General features: G+C 43.7%; 3 protein-coding genes across 6 annotated transcripts in view; 2 read left to right on the top strand and 1 right to left on the bottom strand.

Annotated features, from left to right (window-relative positions):
* The window catches only part of UBTD2 (ubiquitin domain containing 2), a 40,047-nt gene extending 35,859 nt beyond the window's left edge, over positions 1-4,188 (top strand). The window contains exon 3 of the mRNA XM_039877933.1: positions 1,548-4,188. Within this exon, the coding sequence (XP_039733867.1) occupies positions 1,548-1,945 (398 nt within the window). The 3' untranslated portion in view covers positions 1,946-4,188. The remainder of the gene's footprint in view (positions 1-1,547) is intronic.
* A 1,497-nt stretch (positions 4,189-5,685) lies between these two features.
* Positions 5,686-16,996, bottom strand: EFCAB9 (EF-hand calcium binding domain 9). 4 transcript variants are annotated; one of them, XM_039877911.1, is made up of 5 exons: positions 16,069-16,996; positions 13,363-13,531; positions 10,451-10,599; positions 9,492-9,668; positions 5,686-8,779 (listed from the first exon to the last, which is right to left on the bottom strand). In XM_039877911.1, the coding sequence occupies exons 2-5, from the start codon at positions 13,496-13,498 to the stop codon at positions 8,669-8,671; spliced, it is 573 nt and encodes a 190-aa protein (XP_039733845.1). In that variant the 5' UTR covers positions 13,499-13,531; positions 16,069-16,996; the 3' UTR covers positions 5,686-8,668. The 4 variants fall into 4 exon arrangements, with proteins under 4 accessions (XP_039733845.1, XP_039733839.1, XP_039733853.1 ...); XM_039877905.1 differs by having other exon boundaries at positions 16,226-16,996; XM_039877919.1 differs by having other exon boundaries at positions 16,486-16,996.
* Positions 16,977-20,236, top strand: part of STK10 (serine/threonine kinase 10) — an 88,349-nt gene continuing 85,089 nt past the window's right edge. The window contains exon 1 of the mRNA XM_039877812.1: positions 16,977-17,334. Within this exon, the coding sequence (XP_039733746.1) occupies positions 17,179-17,334 (156 nt within the window). The 5' untranslated portion in view covers positions 16,977-17,178. The remainder of the gene's footprint in view (positions 17,335-20,236) is intronic.

Raw genomic sequence — 20,236 nt, 5'->3', positions numbered from 1 at the left:
TGAACTCTCCACTTTCTCTTCCTGTTCTCCCGATGGCCAGCCCATCTGAAAGGCACTGGTAGCTTTCTGTGCCTCAGGACTAGGCTAATACAGTATATAAACAGTGAAGTTGACACAAATGACTCCACCTCTTTTTATAAATAATGTTGGGACTGCAGTGTGATGGTTACTAGTGTGGCAAACTGCTGCTGCTCACAACTATATCCATTTCTCCAGTGCCATGGCAGCGTTCAGATTAATTAGTGAACAGCCTGGGCTGAGCAGTATCTTGAAACAGGAGCGGGGAGCTTCACATGTGTTATGCTTCACGTGTGTTATGCTTCGTGACTTAGCTCTCAGCACAGCCCCTATTATGTACCTAGAAGGTGTACCTGATCGAACCCACGGTTCCGGTCTCATTTCCGATGCTTTGTATTTTCAGCCTGTTGATAATGACCACAGAGATCAGTTGATTAACTTATTTGTTCATTGGTAAGCGTTTCTCAGTGTCCCGCTCCCCATATTTATTAGGCCACGTTTAAGTGTTTTTGAATATGGTAGATGTTTTTGTGTTTTATCCAAACTGAAAATCAGCTGACCTTAATGTTCTAGCTTGAGCAAAGGACACATTATGAATAACCTTATAAAAAAACGTTCATTAAGTATGCTTTCAAGCTTCCCAGGGGGAAATCCTGGTGATTATAATGCAGTTAATGCTTTATTAAAACCGTAGTTATTAATACCTTCTTTTAAACCATAAATGCGTTTCTCCTTCCTCTGAGCCCTTCATACAGCCCTTTTGTCTCTCCCCCCACTTTTTTTAAACAACAGACATTTCTTTCTCACAGTTCTAGGGGCTAGAAGTCCAAGATCAAGGTGTCGGCAGGGTTTTTTTCATTCTGAGGCCTTTTCTCTGTGCATGTGCATCCCTGGTGACTTGTTCTTTCTTTTTAACCCATAGCTTTTCTGTAACAGAATGACTGATGGGGGTTAAATGAAACACCTCACTCATTTCTGAGTAATTGTGCAAATGAAGTTCTTATAAACCGTGATCCAGAGGCATCTCTAGGTTGTGTTCTCCTTGAACTAAGACTCTGGCCAAGTACTTCAGCTTAGAAAGTCTGGGCACTATGAAAACTGCTCTAGACCACTACGTTGTGGGAAGTTGGCCTTAAGAGATAGTTTTTTGCTTTTTTTAAGGAAGCCGATTCTTAAAAAGATCCCAATGCAGTTTGAATCTTCCCTTAATTTGGTCTAAGCATTAGTGATATTTGTAAATTTGAATTTTGTGTGCTTTCTTTTAATGAATGTGAATTAGATATGAAATGGCTTAGAAGAGGTGAGGGTGAGGAGCTAGGGTCCTGGTTAATGTGAAATTAGATGAACACTCAAATAATTGGTCATGGGCCTTAGCGATCATTATCGATGGTCAGTTGGCAGTGATCGGCCTTATTTTAATCTTTTTCTCTACAGTGGCAAGCTAGCAAGAGATGCTTGAACATTTTGCAAGGGGTAAACAACAGTGCATTCGTTTAGATAAAACTCTCAATCATATCTTCTTCCTGAAGGTGCACTGACCGAGTGCTACGATGAACTGGGAAACAGATACCAGCTCCCCGTCTACTGCTTGGCACCACCAATCAACATGATAGAAGAAAAGAGCGACATAGAGACTCTGGATATTCCTGAGCCACCTCCCAATTCTGGGTATGAATGTCAGCTGCGTTTGCGCCTCTCCACTGGCAGAGACCTCAAACTTGGGGTCCGCAGCACAGACACAGTGTACCACATGAAGAGGCGGCTCCACGCAGCGGAAGGAGTGGAGCCGAGTGGTCAGCGGTGGTTCTTTTCCGGCAGACCTCTCACTGACAAAATGAAGTTGGAGGAGCTGAAGATCCCAAAGGACTATGTCGTACAGGTTATAATGAGCCAACCTCTGCAAAACCCGACACCAGTCGAGAACTGAGCTGGTCCTGTTGGCGGGTTTCCAGACCCCTCCCACTCCTTTTTATTGTCATTGCCTACTCTGTGGCGTGAAATTTATTTTTACTGCTCTGAATTCCGTATGAATGGGTTTCATTCTGAGGAATTACCAGTGAAAAATTCCATCTGTGATGGAGACCAACAAAAATAATTAATAAAACACAAAGAGCTAGCCTTTGAGACTCATGTAATTATAATTTCTGATTCGAGGGGCAGTTAAGAAATAGATAACCATTTATTTTAAAACACCCAGCAACTATGTAATGGCTGTATTTAAATGATTTGGACTGTAAATAGAACATTGCATCCATGAAAAACAGCACCAAGCACCTTGTGAATACAAAATTTTTATAAAAATAAATTTAATTTCCAGAAATCATCAATAACAGTCATAAAACTTGAGCTTTCTGAAATGGAAACTGGAAGGAGCAGTATTTGAGGTTCACTTCTACTCTGGTCTTACTTCTTTGCTCAGTTAGTATTTAGCCGTAACGGATCAGAGACCGGCAGATTCTGTCTCAGTATTGCTTTCCCCATCCCCACATGTCGAGCTCTTTATTTACATTCACACCAAGTTTCGGTGCCTTGCCACACGTTGGTGGCAGGCCCCCTTCTGGAACACTAGGCAATAATGTAGTCAATGCAATCAGATCTCTGATTTCAGCTGGTATTCAGTTGAAAAGTCTCTTGTCCTCTTACTGCGTAGGCATTTTGAAATGTCTAAATAACGAAGCTCTTTTCACGTCCAGGCTTAGAAGGTCAGTACTATATAAGCCTTAGTTCTCCCTACTCTGCTTGGAACGTTTCAGCTAACTGTGCCCCCAAATGAATGAACACTGGGCCAGGAAGCGCGAGGGATCACGCACGGCCACTCCCGCTGTTGCATAATAAAGTAATTCTCTCTTCTCCCTAATCTGCAGCAAGTGTGTGAGGAAAACCATTCTGTGCCTGGGAGAATTGTGCCTATTTTCAGTCTGCTAGAGAAAATTTCAACTCGTAATTTACTAAGGTGAAAGATTTACTGACATCACTTAGACATCAGCCGTGAAACCAAATGGTGAAATGTTGCTTGATACTTCAGTGCTTTCCAGTTCACGGTTACCGTAGGTATGGTGGATGATAATTTTCCTCTCTCATCTTTCCTAGCAAAGAGGCAAATTAAGAACCATCTGCAAATTCATTTATAGAGGACTGAAAAATCTGGTAAGATAACCTGATTCTTTTGTACTGTGACTGGAGTCAAGCTACTGAGGATATTTAATTTGGAGCCTTTTCAAGGTTGGTTCGGTTCCATAAGAGGTGGGCTGCCACATGATCCCCGTACCCCTGATTGTCCATGAGATGGAAAAGTAGAGGAGGAAGGCACTTACCACTGTTTGCAGTTGGGAAATTATCAAACCTCCATACCTATTTGGATGTGAAGCACCATTATTAATTTAAATAGCAAAATGAAGTTGCTAATTAGTTTAAATGTAATGTTTAAAACGGTATTACACTTCCTATAGCCTGTTAGATTCAATATTTATAATTGTAACACCATTTTTCTGAGAGCTTTAACTACGTCGCCTATTCACGCAATTGTTTTAAAGATTGTGGCTACATTTAATTTAGGTTTGATGACGATTAAATCTAAATTCAAGAGGATAAAGCAGCATTAATTCCAAAGGAGTATTTTTATATATGGAGGTGGAGGTGTATGAGGGTATTTCAATATAATGCCCTTTCATCAAAAAGCTTTTGTTAATTTGTGTGTCACATCGAATAGCAACATCTCTCAAAGTTTGTTAACTGGAAAAAAGTGTTCAAATCTATTTTTCTTAAGTAAATTTGGCTATATAAGTAATTTATGGTTGATAAAAGGTCTTTTTGTCTGTCGAGGATTTGAGCTCTCAAGAGTTTATTTTAAGGAACATATACTTTGAATAATAACAATTTTCTGGGCATGTTTAACTAACCTAGGTAAGAAAACCATGGTGCTGTTTAATTGTAAATAGATTGGTATAAGATTGGACCAATACTTGATGTGTACAATTTTAGTATGTAGGGTTTTTGTGCTTTTTTTAAAAAAAAATGTTCAATTTTTCCCTTTGTCTTTGCCTTTATTTTGGGTTTTTAATTGTTATTACTCTCTACAATTAGGGTAATCTGCCTCATATGAATAAAACCTCTAAAAAGGTTTTCCTCCTTTATAAAACCTCAGTTCAATAAAAAACAAATTCATTATCACCAGACTTAGGCTCTGCTATGCCAAACCGTACATGGTCATTTATAGATATGCTTTATCTTCTGCATTGAAATCTTGGTCTGAAATAGGTCATTATTTCTTTTAAGAATCGTGCTGTAAACCAAAACCTAATTCAGTTTTTCAGAAGCACTGAGCTCATTTCCTGTTCATTTTGGATCAAAGTGGCAGGTTCTGATTGTTAATTTTTTATTTAAAATAGGTGACACATATGCATGGAGAAGAAGGGCCAACGTACCAAGCGAAAAGTCTCTCCCTCATTCTATTCCTTATCTCCTGTTTCTTTTCTCCAGAGTAACAGCTGTTACCAGTTTTCTGGGTATCTTTAAAGATAGCATAATAGTTCTCAAACTTGAGCATGCATCAGGATTACTTAGAGGGTTATTAAAACACAGATTGCTGGATCTTTTCCCCCAGAAGTACCAAGTTAGTAGATCTGAGTGGAGCCCAATAATTTTGCATTTCTAAAAGTTTCCAGATGCTGCTCTTGCTGGCCTGGGAATCCCACATGAGAACCACTGAGCTAGTGTATGTGAGTATGTATATTCACCCACCCTACCGTGTTTTCCATAAATTCGTATACTCTACACCTTTCATTTTTCTCTAAAATGGTGATTCTTAGATTGTTTCACAGAAGTAGAGTTAGCTCTGCTTCATTCCGCCTCGTGCTGCAGTAATATTCCATTGTCCTGGAGCACCGTAGTTATTTCAGACTTACCGCTGGTCAGTTTAGCCGTTTCCAGTCTTACTACTGTAAACGGTGCAGCCATGAAACGTCCTTCTCCATAGCTGCATCTTAGCGACTCTGTGCATCTACCGCACGCACTCCTGAAGAGGGCGGGCTGCCAGGTCAGACAGTAGCTACGCTTAGACAGTAGCTGCTGAATCGCCTTCCAAACAGATTTTACCAGTTTAATACCATAGCAGTGTGACTGCCCTGATTTCCGACCAACCTTTTGATCTTTAACAATCTAAGTGAAAAATCTGTGTCCTGTGGTTTTTACTGAGTGTTTTTCCTTTGAGTGAAGTTTAGCCTCTTACTGTATATTTTTAAGGCCATTGGTATTTTTTTCCCCTGTGAATTCTGTTTATGTTTGCCCACTTCCTAGTGCATTATGGTCTTCTTCCTCTTGATTTGTAAATATTCTTTCGATATTAAGGAAATTAGTCATTTTCCATCATGTGTTATCATTTGTTTTTGTTTTTGTGTAAGTTATCACGTGCAAACTTTAAGTTTTGTATGGTGAGATCTATCAGTCTTGTAGGTCTTACCCACTCTGAGAGTCTAAAAAGTTTTTCCTCATGTATTTTTTTAAATAGTTCCATTATATGGAGTTTCTTTTGGTGCAGGGAACAGAGTAGCAGCCCAGATTTACTTTCCTCCAGCTGCCCACCTCCCTTTTCCTGATACTACTTATTGAATCATTTTCATCTGTTTCCCACTGAAGTGAAAAAAATCACTCTATGACACTTTAAGACTATACTTTTTTAATGGTCTTTTCTTATTAATTGGAAAAATGAGCAAATACACCTTGTGTCCAACTCTCAAATGCTGTGATTTGGTATTTTTACTGATTTAAAAGAGAGATGAGGAGTGTGGCTGAGAACTCCTTTGTGGCCAGTCCCCTGTGGTTTCTGTTCTCTGGCCCAGCACGGGCTGCTCACATTGGTAAACCCCCATCTCAGCCTATTTGGTTTGGCCTTTTTCTAATCTTTGTTTTTGGCATGAGGCCTGTGATGATAATGCGTGAGAACTAAGGACTGGTAGAAAAAAAGCGATTTCACTTTGCATAGTTAGCTTCCCCTAAATTTCTTTCCTCTTTGTAGCTGGATAGAGATCGTGGAGGATCCCGTCCCCTGGCCCTGGGCTGGAACTGTAGTCATCTCTTCAGTCAAGCCTTCCCGTCACCTGCCTGTCACCTGCCCCTGCAAGTGCGGCTCCTCCCCATCTGCTTAGGCCCCTGAACAAGCAAAGCACATGCTTTGTTGACCAAATAAGTCTAACGTGAATGTGACAGTAATAATCTAGTGTTATTGCTATGCAAAACGTACCCAAATGTACTTGGTCTGTTAAGCTGTACCCTTGAAATCACAGTAGTTTGACTCAGTGTGGACATAACGAAACTTAATTTAAGTATACCCACAAACACATTTTAAGTCACATAATATAAACGAGGAAAAAAAAGTCCTAAAATGAACATTGACAGATTGCTTTGTTGTGCTCCTAGTCCCAAAAGAGTGCCACTTTACAGGTGATTGAATTTTAGTTTTCACACCGAGTTTCAGTTGGGGCTCAGCAGAAGCAAATGCTCAGTTTCCTGATTCCGTTCTGGGACCACACAGATGATAAAAATGCTCTTGACAGGAACCTGACAGTTGGATCAGGGTACTTTTATAGTCACCCGGTTCATATCTAGGAATGAGGGGAAAACTATACTCCCTGGTCATGTCTCAAACTCCACTTCTTAAATTTATATTAACTTATTTTCAATTAATTTGAAATAAATAATTTAAACATTTAAATTTTAGTTTAAAATTTACCCCAAATTAAATCCTATACCTATTATCTTTGGCTCTCCCTCCTTTCTCACTGCCCCCATTCTGAAACAATAGATTATATAGTACCTTCATTGCCTTAGAGACCATGTCTGAAAAAACATATGCTGTGGTTACCCTTTACATATCTCGGGATTGTTCCCATTGGAAAACGGGAAAGAAGTCTTCCTAAGACGTTGCAGTTTCTCCTTCCAGAACTACGCCTGGATCCTAAGGCTGTCTGGTAGCAAAAGCCATGTAGACTGCCACAAAAGAAGCAGAAACCTGTCCCAAAATAAGCTTAGTGGTAAGACCCTTTGAAACGACACATGATCTCTAGCTGACATTTTCCAGCCAGATTGTACTAGTCTCTCGGTCCAATACTCTGTGTAAGTGTAGTAGCGTCCAAACCTTTTTGCCAGAAGGTGTTCTTAGAGAATAACTGCAGACTTATCACCAAATCAGAGGACGGGGAGAACACTGTTCTAAGTGAGATGCTTTGCAACTTTTTGATTTCACAATTTCCATGTCTAAATCAGACATGAGAAGTCAAATGACTTGTTGATTCGTTTTTGTTTTGTTTTGTTTTGCTAGCTCCGTTCAGTTTTTGTAGCACCATTTCGGGGAAGAGGGAGGTGATTTGGCTGCTAAATATTACTAATGGTCATAAGCATGTTACCACAATCCCATGTCTTCTAGAGCAAGAATGACAATCTTAGACAAGCATTATCTGTTGCAATTGACACTGATCCTTGATGATGACTATCCTCTTGAACTTGAATGCCTTAAGGTCAGTTATGTTGCGTAATGTATACTTAAGAAATACTTCGTTTATAGTAAGCAAGCTGTATTTCTTTAATTGCTAAACTCGTTCCTCAGAAATTCATGATAGGAGGAGATGTGGTCATTAGCACATTAGATGTGGATGAATTTCTGAGCCAGTGAAACGAAACTTAAGATTTAAACGGAATCTGCGAAAACGAGTTACTCGGATCACTTGCTCTAAGCACAGGCATCCATCTAATTGACCTTGAATTTGAATCCCGGTCCTACCACTAGTGGGCCATATGTTCTCGGGTAAGGTGCTTACTCTCTATAGGCCTCAGTTTCCTCATCTGTAAATCGAGGGTAACACCGAATTCAGAGGATTATGAGTCACGCATTTAAAGCACCTGCCTGACCCGTAACAAGTGCTTACTGAGTGGTCTTTATCATCATCAGCATGACAGCACAATCAGGGAGCATTCACAAGTCCTGTGTTAAACACATTTAAAAATTATTCAAGGCATTATATAAAAAATTAAACTCAGGGAACGTAGTAATTATTTTACCCTAGTAGATCTGGTCCATTTGCTTAAGCACCTAACTCGTGAGAGTAATTCAGGTTCTAAGAAGAACACAGCCACAGCCCCCATGTTCTTAAAAGTCCGTTTCCCTTATGGTTTGAGACACTTCACCATTTGCCAGTTTGAAGTATCTTGCATCCAGGTAGGTTTAGTTTAAGGACTGGGAGAATAGAAAGGATTCTAAAAGTATCAGACCACTAGTGACAAATATTGAGAATGCATTACCTTTCAACTGCTTAGCTCCAATAAGGGCTGGTGATTATGTGGAGACACAGGGACCTAATGAAAGGGGTTGATCTGAAAAGGAGAAGCAGAATTGGGACATGTGGACAAAGAGAAAATGGTTATTGCACATCACATTATTGTGAGGTCAGAAGATGTTTAGAGTTAACCTGCTGCCTGAGGAGCACTCATTTGAACCCTTCGTATATCACAGTCAGTGTAAAGATGTCCGCTTTGGTGCTCCAAGTTTATATTTGGACATGTTAATAGTTGTAATTACTTATATTCTTTCAGATTGATTTATTCCAAGAAGACTCTTTTTGACTCACATTAACTTCATTCATGTAACTTCATTTTCTTTTTAAGCAGAGTCTTCTCTTTCTTTCTCTTTTTCTTTCTCTGCTTTCTTCATCTCCTGGTATTTGTCCATGGTGAAGATAGTAAACAGCTTAAATTCCTTGTAATTAAGACGCTTTTGTTGGGGGGAGAAAAGAAAAATTATTTCAGGAAGGACTCGATACTTTCAGATGACAGCAGGGTTGTAATCATTTCTCATTTTAAAACTTGGAAACTTAAAAGAGGCTCAGTAATTAGGACAAAATTGTTATCTGATTGTAGTCTAGGAGCCAAGAACAGAGTCTGTCGTAGACTCTAAAGGAACCAAGGGTCACTTTTACTTCTACAGTGTCAAGTCCACACACTTGAGGCTGGCATCTGAGGTTCCTCACAGGGTGAGCCGTCTTTTCCCACCTTAGCTCCCACTTGCTTCCTCTTTAGGTAGAATTCATTATCTTCACCACAGTTGTCTCTCGGGATTTTGCTCGTGCGTTCCCATTATAGAATTTCTTCCTTTCTACTTATTCAGATGTATATGCCCTTCCCCAACACCAACTCCTGCCGAATTAGTATAGTTCCTTCTCTAAACAACTTTTAAGCAAAATTTTCTTCTCTAAGCTTTTGTAATTTCGTATCTGCATTATGTGATGTACCACTTAGTTATTCAGTCCTGTCTCTTCCACAGGCCTGTATATCTCTCCGGTTTTTCCTGATCCTAGCTCCGTACCACACTCAAGCAGGTTTTCCCCACCCATCTCTTCCCTGATCTCTACTGTACGTAGCAGGACATTGTCCTCTGCCTTTGGACAGAGAGGCTGCCAGGCCCCACTTTAGGGATCTGCACTTACACAGTCACCTGTCACGTCAAAGTCACTGTAGAGCTCTCTGAGTTCCTGCTTTTTAATATTGAAGAGGAAGTTGTACATGTGGAAGTTTTCTGGACCAATTTTCATCTCCCCATCCAGGTCAAGCAGCTCAAAAACAGGCCGGGAGTGGCGGAAGATAAATTGCTCTTCCAAGTGGTTCTATTTTGAGAGAAAGATGCAAGACAAGAAACAGTGCTCTTGGTGCTACTTCTAAACTTGCTACATCAAGACTCCTACATTCCCTAGTCCATTCCCGAGAGAGCCAGAAGCGAAAGGCAAAATCATGGAAGCTCAGGGTTGAAAAGGTCCTGCTTTAGCATCTGCCTTCAAGGGGGACTTATGCCACCTGCAGTGATTAGTTCTGCTAGACTGAAATCTGGTCACTAGAACGCGTTTCCTTACGTTCAGCAAAAATCTACGCTTGAAACATCGCAGCACTGGTGATAAAATGAAGACAAGGAATGGCAAATGGCTAAATGCATACCGAAGGTACATATAAGGTAAGGTGGGACCCAAGGAAGAGCCAGCTGTCTGTCATCTCCATCATTCCTCTCCTCCAGAAAGTTCTCTGAGAGAAAGAGGATCATTGCAGTGAGGTGCATGGGATTACTGGTGATTCTTTATCATGAGCTAGAACAGGCAAGGAAGGGCATGCCATGGGCAGACGTGGCAGGGTGGCATCTATTTAGAAAGGCAGCGGCGGAGAGCTGAAGATGGGCACAGGCAGCAAGGGAGCATAGGCTATAGATGGAACATTCAAGAACCAAAAGTAACTCTTCCCTGAGTTTTTTTCTTCCTGTTTCGAGTGAAAGGAAGAACATTCTGGTATATTCTTAATTCAGTGCTACCTCCAGCAAGATGGTGGCAGCTGCCAAGCTTGGCGTCCTCTGCCCCACACCCTGACTTAATTCTCACTGGGCACCTGGGTAGGTTGTACTCACCTGTTGTGCCAGCAGGATGCAAACTAACATGTAGAACTGGTCAAAAGCAATCTCGCCCATAGCATTCCAGTCCAACATGTTAAACACAATCATGATCTGTCTCCGGTTCAAATTAGTCACGTGATGAAGGAAGTGATAGAACAGCACATCTATAATGGTGGGAGACAGGACGTGGATTATTCTCAAACAGTTCCACAGTGCCAGATAACTGGGAGCCACATAAATGGTTGTGGTATTGGGAGCTTGTGACCGGGGAATAGTAATAATGATAATTTCTGGCCTCGCCACTATACCTTCCATGATTCCTCAGACCTTAACTGCCCTTGAGCTTTGTGGAAGAAGCACTGTGCCTGGAATTGTGGATAATGAGGGTGCGAAGGGCTTGTTCCTGACCCCAGCTCACACACTCGATGGCACGGACAAGTGTGTATAGGTAACCAATAAAAGCCACAGTGTGCTTCTTGTACATCCGGTCCCCAAGCCCTGGCCTGCGGATTGGTACCAATCCACAGCCTGTTAGGAACCGGGCCACACAGCAAGAGGTAAGCAGCGGGTGGGTGAGCGAAGCTTCATCTGCATTTGCAGCCGCTCCCCAGCGCCAGCATCACCGCCTCAGCTCCACTTCAGATCATCAGGCGTTAGATTCTCATAGGAACACTGGTCCCTGGTGCCAAAAAGGTTGGGGACCGCTGTCGTACCTGGAAGAAAGAAGCTTAATTCTCACTAGAGACTGAGGAAACTTGGAGAAGCTGACATTTCACCTGGGGCTTTCACTTGTAGAAATAATGGTGAAAACGAGAAATTAAAAAATCGTTTCTCTTCTACGAACGTCTCAGTATTCCTCATGCTTGGATTAAAGTGAATGCATTTGGCTATGAGAAAAGAAACAATTTTATTGAGCACCTTAAGTGCTAGTCACTTTAAATGGCACAACCCTTCAGAGAAAGCGGCATCACACCATTTTATAATGCGCCTTGGATAGTAACTAGTCTGTTTTAATGCTGCTTGAACTGTAATAGGTATACTGATTACTTGAGGATCTTGTAAAAATGCAGGCTCTGATTCAGGAAATCTGGCTTGGGACTGAGTCTGCATTTCTAACAAGCTCCTAGGAGATGTGGCTGCTGTGACCAGGCTTTGAGTGGCAGAGCTGGGATCTAAATGTGGTCTGCCTGACTCTACAGCCTTGCTCTTCCCATGGTGAAAAGGGCATTAGTTAATGCAGTCAATCGTATACTAAGAAGAAAAAATACTGTGATTTAAAGGACAGGGAAGGTTTTACCTGAAATTCCACTTACTAATCATCTGTCTCATAGGATGGAAGAAACAAATGTGAAGAAAACATTCATACAGTTGTATATACTAATTGCCCATAGTTGCTTAAGAAATTTTCATGTGTAACTTTGTCTATACCTGCTTTCCCTTTGCCCGCTAGTTACGGAAGCTATCTCCTGCATAAGATATGGCTCCACTAAATACATAAAACATCCATGTAGTTTGGAGTCCCAGTTAAAGCTAGCCAAGAGCACAGTGAACCAATTGTCACAATGTCATGATGTGGGGACTTCTGGTGGTTTCTTGATGTTCCTTCTGTATGCCCCACCAGGTATGAGCATGTGGGGACCACACACCATGTCACATATACACAGTGACGTTTGTGTAGTCGGTCTTTGAGAAATGTTTTAGTGTGGACTTAGTAGCTACGTAACAAATACTGTTTTTAACCAGCTGGCTCTGGCCTACTCAGGTCCCTAAGGCTTTAAGTCATGGAGCCTCCCTGGAAGGCAAAAAAGCTTCAGGCTGTGCCTTTGCTTTTTCAGGTCACTCTCCAATCCCTTGGTGACCAGAAGACATGAGCACGACTACCTCTTGGGTATTGATTGCATCATCAGGGGGTGATTCTGTTACTAGGGAGACCAGACTCTTCTTCGCAAACATTCCGGTGAGACTCAGGGTGTGGGTTTTGGAGTCAGAAAGCTGTGGCTTTCAGTTCCAGCTTTTTTTTCTCTTTACGGTTAGGAGCCCTACAGTTGCCTTATCTATGGCCAGGTTATTACAAAGATTTGGTGTCATACCCTGTGTAAATCTATACGTAAAGAGAAAAACAGGCATGAAATTGTGAGAAAATGGTGTCTTAGTTTTTAAAGATTGAATGAACTCTTAAAAATCTTTATGGAAGAAACCCCTTATTCACAAATGACATTTATGTCTCTCAGGTCACAATGGATGGATAGGATACCTTATTTATACCCAGTCCACCCCCCAAAAAACTGAAGTATTTTAATTGGTCTTCTGTTAGTTTGTGCATTCAAAAGCAAGGTTGAGATCATCCATACTTTTTGGTCAGTCATAAGTACCAAGAATTAGAAGAGATCTTGCAGCTCATCTATCTGATTCAAACTTCTCATTTGAAAAAAGAGAAGTCTTGGCTGAGGGGGGTCTTCAGGGTTAACGCCGGAGTGGGGCTCAGCCCCCAGGAATAATTCTAATAACAAACATTAAGTCCTTACGATGGGCTAAGAATTTTCCATACATTATCTCATTTAATTTTTTTTCCCAAGTATGAGATGGACTCCATTATTAGAATCCTCATTTACAGATGAAGAAAATGAGACTTAAGGAGGGTGATGATGTGTTCTCCAAATCACCAAAGAATAATGGGTGGAGCCAGGATTTAACCCCAGAGCCAGCAATCTTATCTATTTATTTTTTAGGCGAGGCAACCCTTGGTTGACCTCACAGATTGCAAGGAGCTTGTCAGTTTACAATCCCTTATTTTTAATTTTTTATGCCTATAGCACCTGGTCTTCCTAGGTCAGAAATGTTATTCTCCTTACTGAACAGCCTCAGGTCTCAGTTGGTGATTAAAAACCAGGTAATGACTCAGAGGAAACATTTCTGAAGGTACTGACCATTCAACGTGTTGTTGTGGTGAACATCAAGAAGGTGAAAATACTCCACCAGGGCCTTCACGTTCCTCACGGATAATAAGCAGTACAGTTTGTCCAGGTAGAGGTACCACAGAAACGACCCTTCTTTCAGCTTCATCTGGGTGCTCTTTAAGCCAAAGACTCTAGCAACCTGAAAGGGAATAGAGAATTCTGCCTCGGAATTAGAATGTTGGATAAAGAGAAACTTTGGTAGGAAAGGTCTTCCTAGATTTAAAAACAAAACAAAACAAAACATAGAAAACAATCAATGAAAAATTAATAATGGCTAAAGGGAGGGTCACTTTGTAACTTATATAAATGTCTGACCACTATGCTGTACACCTAAAACTAATATTGAATGTCAGCTGTAGTTGAAAAAATTGTATTACAACAGCTTCCTCCTAGTTCTTCAGCTTTGCTGTAGACGTTTATTGTCCTCAATCTCTTGATAACTGGATTATTTCTCTGTCACTAAAATATAACAAGTTGTAAACAATTCACAGCCTGTTTGGAAATGAACAGGAGAATATACACATGAAAACTTATGCTGTGCGGCCAAAGTGGTTCTTAGAGGAGTATTTATAGCCTAAATGCACTTACTATAAAACAAGAAAAAAATGAAAAATACACAAAAGAAGTACTACAAGGACCACCTAGAAGAAGTAAAATAAAACCAAAGAAGAAAATTTTTTATAAAGACCAAAGCACAAATCGTTGAAATGAAAAGCAAAGCAAACTTGGTTAGTATAATCGGGACCTTTTTTTCTTTTATGTTCTTCATAATGGAAAATTTAAAACATATCCTAAAGTAAATTAGTATAATAGACCTGCATGTAATCATCAGCCAGCTTCAAAAATGATCATCTCGGGGCCGATCTTGTTTCATCTCTACTCCCCCCACCCACCACCACCATCACTAGATTGTTTTGAAGCAAATCTCTGACATGACTTTCCATCTAAATATTTGAGTATATAGTTCAAAGTGACTTTTTAAAAAAAATACATAATCACATACTATTGTTACACCTAAAAACGAACAACAATCATTTCCTAATGTTATCAAATATCCAGTCAGCATTCAAATTTCCTTAATTGTTTCTTAACATTTTTTAAATTTGAATTTTAATTATAGTTGGCAACAGTGATTAGACATTTCTATACCTTAAAAATTTTCCAATAGGTGAATTCAAGTCAGGACCCCAAACAGACCAATTACTACATTTAGACTGTTTTCACAAGTATCTTGAGGTTCTGCCTTCCTGTCTTTTATTTTTCATGTAATTTAATTGTTAAAGAGTCCAGATTGTCATGTAGAGGAAAACAGTCTGTTTTTGCAGATTTTATCTCCAATGGGTTAACATGTTCCTCTGTCTCCTCTACTTTCTATAAACTAGTAGTTAGATCTAGAGTGAAAGCTGGTTTTAGGAAAAGACCAATAAAAACAAAAGTTTTGGCAAGTGTGATAAGGAGAAAAAAAGATTTTAAATATTAAGAATGAGAAAGGAAACTATCATATGGGAGAAATTGATATGCATATAAGACTACTGTATACAACTTCTATGCCAATAATTTGAAAATTAAATTAGCTTTATCCAATAAATACATAACGTGAGCCACAGACATGTCACATGTAATTTTAAATTTTCTAATGGCTACATTTAAAAAAAGTAAAATTAGTTTTGAAAACATTTTATTTAACCCAATGTATCTAAAATATTTCAATTTGTAATCAAAATATTAAAAAAATCCTTTTACAATCTTTTTTCCAGCTTTATTGAGATATAAATGACATAACATTGTATAAGTTTAAGGTGTACAGTGTGATAATTTGACACATGTATATACTGTGAAATGATTACCACAATAAGGCTAGTTAACACATCTGTTACCTCAGGTTTTTACTATTTTGTTTCCTGTGGTGAGAACTTTCAAGATTTATTCTTTTAGGAACTTTCAAGTACACAGTGCAGTTTTGCTAAGTAGAGTCACCGCGTTGTATATTAGATGCCCAAGACTTACCATCTTATAAGTGGAAGTTCGTCCCCTCTGACCACCTTCACCCATTTTCCCACCCCTGGCAACCAATGTACTCTCTGTTCCTATGAGTTCAGGTTTTTTTGATTCCACAGATAAGTAAAATCATAAATCCATTTTATATACTCTGAAACCGCGTATTTTATACCTACAGCATATGTCAGTTTGGACAAGTTACATTTCGAGTGCTTAATGGCCACATGTGGCTAGTGCATTATCTTGAACAGATTTAGAGAAATAGAATAATTCTTTTAGAAAAGTTGACTAAAGGAGTTAAAAATGTGAATCATTCAATACCTATAACCAATAACCAGAAAGTAATCAATGATGAAATGCTAAGAAAAGATACCTGACTCATGTTTTATGGGGAGGTTTCTCAAAACTATCAAGGACAAATAATTTCTGTTCTATAACCTGTTTCAGAGCGGTTCTGATTTTAGTAATGTGATAGGCTATGTTACGTGGATAAAATTCCTCACTAACGATTTGAGGGATGAGATCATTGCAGCATTGAAAAGCTGAAGAAGGAATCAGAAGCGTAGAGGGTTTCATTGAAATGGGCTGGTGTGTGTGTTGGGGTGGGGGGGATATGGGGCAAAAGAAAGCCTGTGGCCCCGTAAAAGTGGAGAGTCTAACAAAACAACCCCCATTTACCTGCTGTATGTACAGGACACAAGCAGGTAAGTGGCAACGAAGCGAGTCAACCAGGATCGAGGATGATGGTGGTCAGAGAAGATTTTAGTTTTAATCTGTAATGAGCTCATTTTTTAAATTGGGAAATTAAGAATCGGAAACTGTTTATTCAATATACAAACATATCTGAAGATCCATCCTGAAGGATGTGATAGGTCCCAAAGCAGCACTTCCCCCAGCTCTCTGATCCCGGCCGGCGAGGGAGCCCCTGGGAAGCAGGAAACGGCCGGGAAGCCGGGGCTCCGGGGACCGGCGGCGGCCGCAAGGGCGCAGCATTTCGTGCAGCAGGAGGCAGCACCGCGCCGAGCAGCCCGCGCCGGATCCGCGGGCAGGATTCCTCGCCCGGGGCTGGAGCCCTTGCCTGCCGCGCGTCCCCACCTGAAAAGTGGGGGCTCGCGGAGCAGCCGCGCGGTGTAGTTGCGGGGCAGAGTCAGCGTTTGATGTCGCTCCACCTCATTGGCCCTCGGACAACAATCGGCGGGCGCGCGCGGAAAGCCAGTTCGCTTCCCCTCTCGTTCCCATAGAAGTTGGGGAGCCCCGCGGCGCGGCTGACCTCTCGGGTTCGGGACAGCCCGTCAAGAGGTTCCCTCAGCTCTCCAAAGCCCCGCCCTGGGCTCGCGGGCGCGCGGCGCGCAGGGGACTACACTTTCCAGAGTGCCCTGCGGCGACGGGCGGGGCCGGGGAGCGCCCGCAGCCAATTAGGGGGGCTGCGGGCGCTGCCGGGGAGCGGCAGGTGGAGCCGGGCCGGTGGGCGGGCGCGGAGCCGAGTCCCAGAACGCGTCCCGGGGCTCGCGGGCAGGGCGTGGGGCGCTGCGCGTGTGCGTCGGGCGCTGGGGAGGCTTCCCGGGGCACCGGCCGGAGCTGGGGCGGGGTCCGTGGCCGCCCGAGCGGTTCCGGGTGCTCCCGCGGCGCGCAGCCCCGGGCGCACTTGACCGGGGTCGGGCTGCGGGGTAGGCGGGTCTGGGGAGAATCCCCGAGCGCCGCGGCGTCCTGCAGCCCCTCCTCCTCGCGGCCGCCCGAGCCTCGTCCCGAGCCGGCGCCACCTCGCCCTCGGCTCGCGCGCCCCCAGCCATGGCTTTCGCCAATTTCCGCCGCATCCTGCGCCTGTCTACCTTCGAGAAGAGAAAGTCCCGCGAATATGAGCACGTCCGCCGGGACGTGGACCCCAACGAAGTGTGGGAGATCGTGGGCGAACTGGGTGACGGCGCCTTCGGCAAGGTTTACAAGGTGAGAGCGCTGGGGGTGGGTGGCCCGGGGCGCCGGCTCCGGTTACTCGGGACCACGACTCGGGAGGGCGCAGAGGAGCTGCCTGGCCCCGAACTCGGGGTTCCAGGTTCCTGTCCTGGTGCCCCTTGTTCTTTGGGGGGTGGGGGGAACCTCGCCTAGCCGGGCTGAGCCCCCGCGCGCTGCCCCCCACCCCCAGCTCCGTTTCTGAGCACTTCCTGTGCGTCTGTCACTGCGCTCGGCGCCGCAGGGGGAGACAAAGGGGCGCTTATAGGACCTTAGTTAGCATCCGCGAGGGCCACCGAGGTATCCGGTGATACTGGGCAGACTTTTTAAGAGCGCGCACGCACATGCGTGAGAATGCCGGGGCGATGGACAGAGAGACTAGGCTGCGCCTGGAAGGGTTAGGACCTGTGGAGTTGGAGACACACCTGAAGATGAGCCGGGGACAGAAAAGGTGGAGGGGTTTGCCCTAGAGTGACGAGTTAGGCTTGGAAAGGTGGGCATGGGGCTGGGCGGAGGGCGAGGGCAGGGCCCCGTGAATACTGCCCCGAGGAGGTCAGATTTGATTCTGTGGATGACTCACAGCTGGGGAGTCTCCCAGCCTGCAGCCACCTTTCCCCTAGAGTCATACCCAGCGGAGAGCTTTTGTGGAGGGGGTGGTCCGGGCCCAGCTGATTAATTCTAGGCACGTTTGCGGTCTGGTTCCTGCTCCTGTGAACCAGTTTCGAGAGGCAGAGTTGTGTGGGGACCCAGACGCTTCGGGCTGGACTCCACCCTTTCTCTGATCTCCTTTTCCCAGGAAACCCGTTACTGAGAGAATCCGCCAGGAGGGCGCCTCCTTCCAGGCCACACCACCCTCCTTGGGACTCCTGTAGCTTGCAGAGCACTCTGACCCCAGGATTTTAGGAGGCTGGACCCCAGGAAGGGCTTTTTTGGGTCCCCTCCTCCCCTCTCCCAATGCCCCTCAGGACTTGCTCTCTTTGCCTTGAAAGGTGCTCTAGTGGCTAGCCACTGATGTGTGGTGCCTGGACTGGCAGGCAGCATTAGCATCACCAGGGAGCTTGTTAGAAATGCAGAATCTCAGGCCCCACCCTAGACCTACCAATTTATAGTGCATTTTAACAAGATCTCCAGGTGATTGCTAATAAGCACATCAGAGTTTGACAAACACTGTTCTAGAGGCAATTTTGAGGCCAACTAGGCCCATGTGGTGTCTGTTTTGTTACCTTACTACCTCCCCTCTGAGCTGCCACTTCCTGTTCCAGGGTGGAACCCCCACCGGAGCAAAGGTTCTGTGGTCGGAGGGGCAGAACTCTGTAGCAGGACCTCTGTACTATTCGGGGCCTCTATGTCGCTCCCACCCGTGGCTCTCAGGCCGCCTTGCTTTGCTGCCCTTCTCTGCCTGAGGGTTCTGCGTGTGTTGGAGGGTCACAGGCACCGTCTTTCCAAGGCACATCTTTACCTTTCTCAGAGCTGCATCATTTTCCTAGTGGCACCAGGAAGCTGTCCTCGGCCTCGCGGCTTCCCATAAGTAAGCATCCTGCCGGTGTCCTCGCCCTCCCAGGACATAGCTTGCACTTCCCAATGTGCTCTCACCGCCGGGAGGGCAGCTGGTCCCTTGGTCAACTCACCGCGTCCTCCACGTTTTCCAGAACTTTCATCTGGTGTTTTTGGTGCATGCTGTTGTCTGTGCGTGATGTGTTTTCCCTGAGGGGTGGCTCTCAATGGCAGTCTTGTCCCTCTCCCCCCAGTGTATCCTGGCTTCGTGTCCTCGTTCATTTTCTTTCCAACCTAAATGCCCGACTTGGCTTTTGTGCTGGTGACGTTGCCCCTTGTAAGTTTCGGTTGTCATTTCCTCCTCTTCCGAGGACAGCCTTGTGAACCTCTCCTGCTACTTTGAAAGCTTCCTACAAAGGAACTCATCTGATTCACAAGTTATTTTGTCTAAAACGTCTACTGATGATGAGTCCAGTTCTCAAAGCTGTGAGCTGGCTGCCTCCCCTGTATCTCCAGCCCCATGTTGTTTTTCTCAGAATCAAGACAAGAGAAAGCTGGACCGAGAGAGCTGTGTGCTGGATGATACACCTGGATAATTTATTATGTTACCTGCCTGGCGTCTGTGTGTGACCCTCTGATCCAGCCCAACCTCGTGTTGCGTGTGGGGACACTGGGGCCCAGGGAGAGGAAGGAACTAGAACTCAAGGCTCTGGGCTTCAGTGTTACACTTTCCTTAGTTGCCAGCTAAGGAAGACCCATCCTGGGTCAGAGATCCCTGTCACTCAGGCGTCCTGCCCTGGAGAAGTGCTGCTTACTCAGCCCCTTATAGTTGAAGTTGAAGCAGGTGTCGCTTTACTAAAGACTCTAATGAGAGACCATAACTCCTTCCCACTTTATTGTTCTCTGGCATGGCCACCGTGGCAGTACAGGTCACACGTTCCATCTAGGTTTCATGGCTGGTGCCAGAACTTGCATCTTGACATGGCACCTGGGGAACCAGTTGGCTGTGAGCTGGGGAGGTGATGGCCAGCACCATCTCCTGTCGCTTTTCTAGAACCAGCAGGTCCTGGCAGCCTGGGGGATAAGGCCTTCCTGAGGACTTTCCTGGCATTCAAAGCCTTAGAAATCCCAATTTGTTGGATGCTGGTCAGGAGAAGACTCTGATGGCAGATTTCCTGATGAGAGTCTTGCAGAGGCTCAAAGCCTAAACATTAGCAGTTTCAAGATATGAAGCCCCCTTCCTCCTCGTCTTGATAAGCCATCAGTCAAGCCTCAGGAGAAAAAAACAAGGTAGGATTGATTTCTGAGCAAAGTCAAGCTTATTCTTCCCTAATCCTTATGCAATTGCAAATTGATTTCAGAAGGTAGTCATTTCTAGTTCATCACTAGATACAAAGTAAAGGTC

This window comes from Pteropus medius, unplaced genomic scaffold (genome assembly GCF_902729225.1).
Source record: "Pteropus medius unplaced genomic scaffold, Ma_sr-lr_union100, whole genome shotgun sequence".
Taxonomy (NCBI): Eukaryota; Metazoa; Chordata; class Mammalia; order Chiroptera; family Pteropodidae; genus Pteropus; species Pteropus medius.
This window is presented reverse-complemented; position numbering and strand designations above follow the sequence as displayed.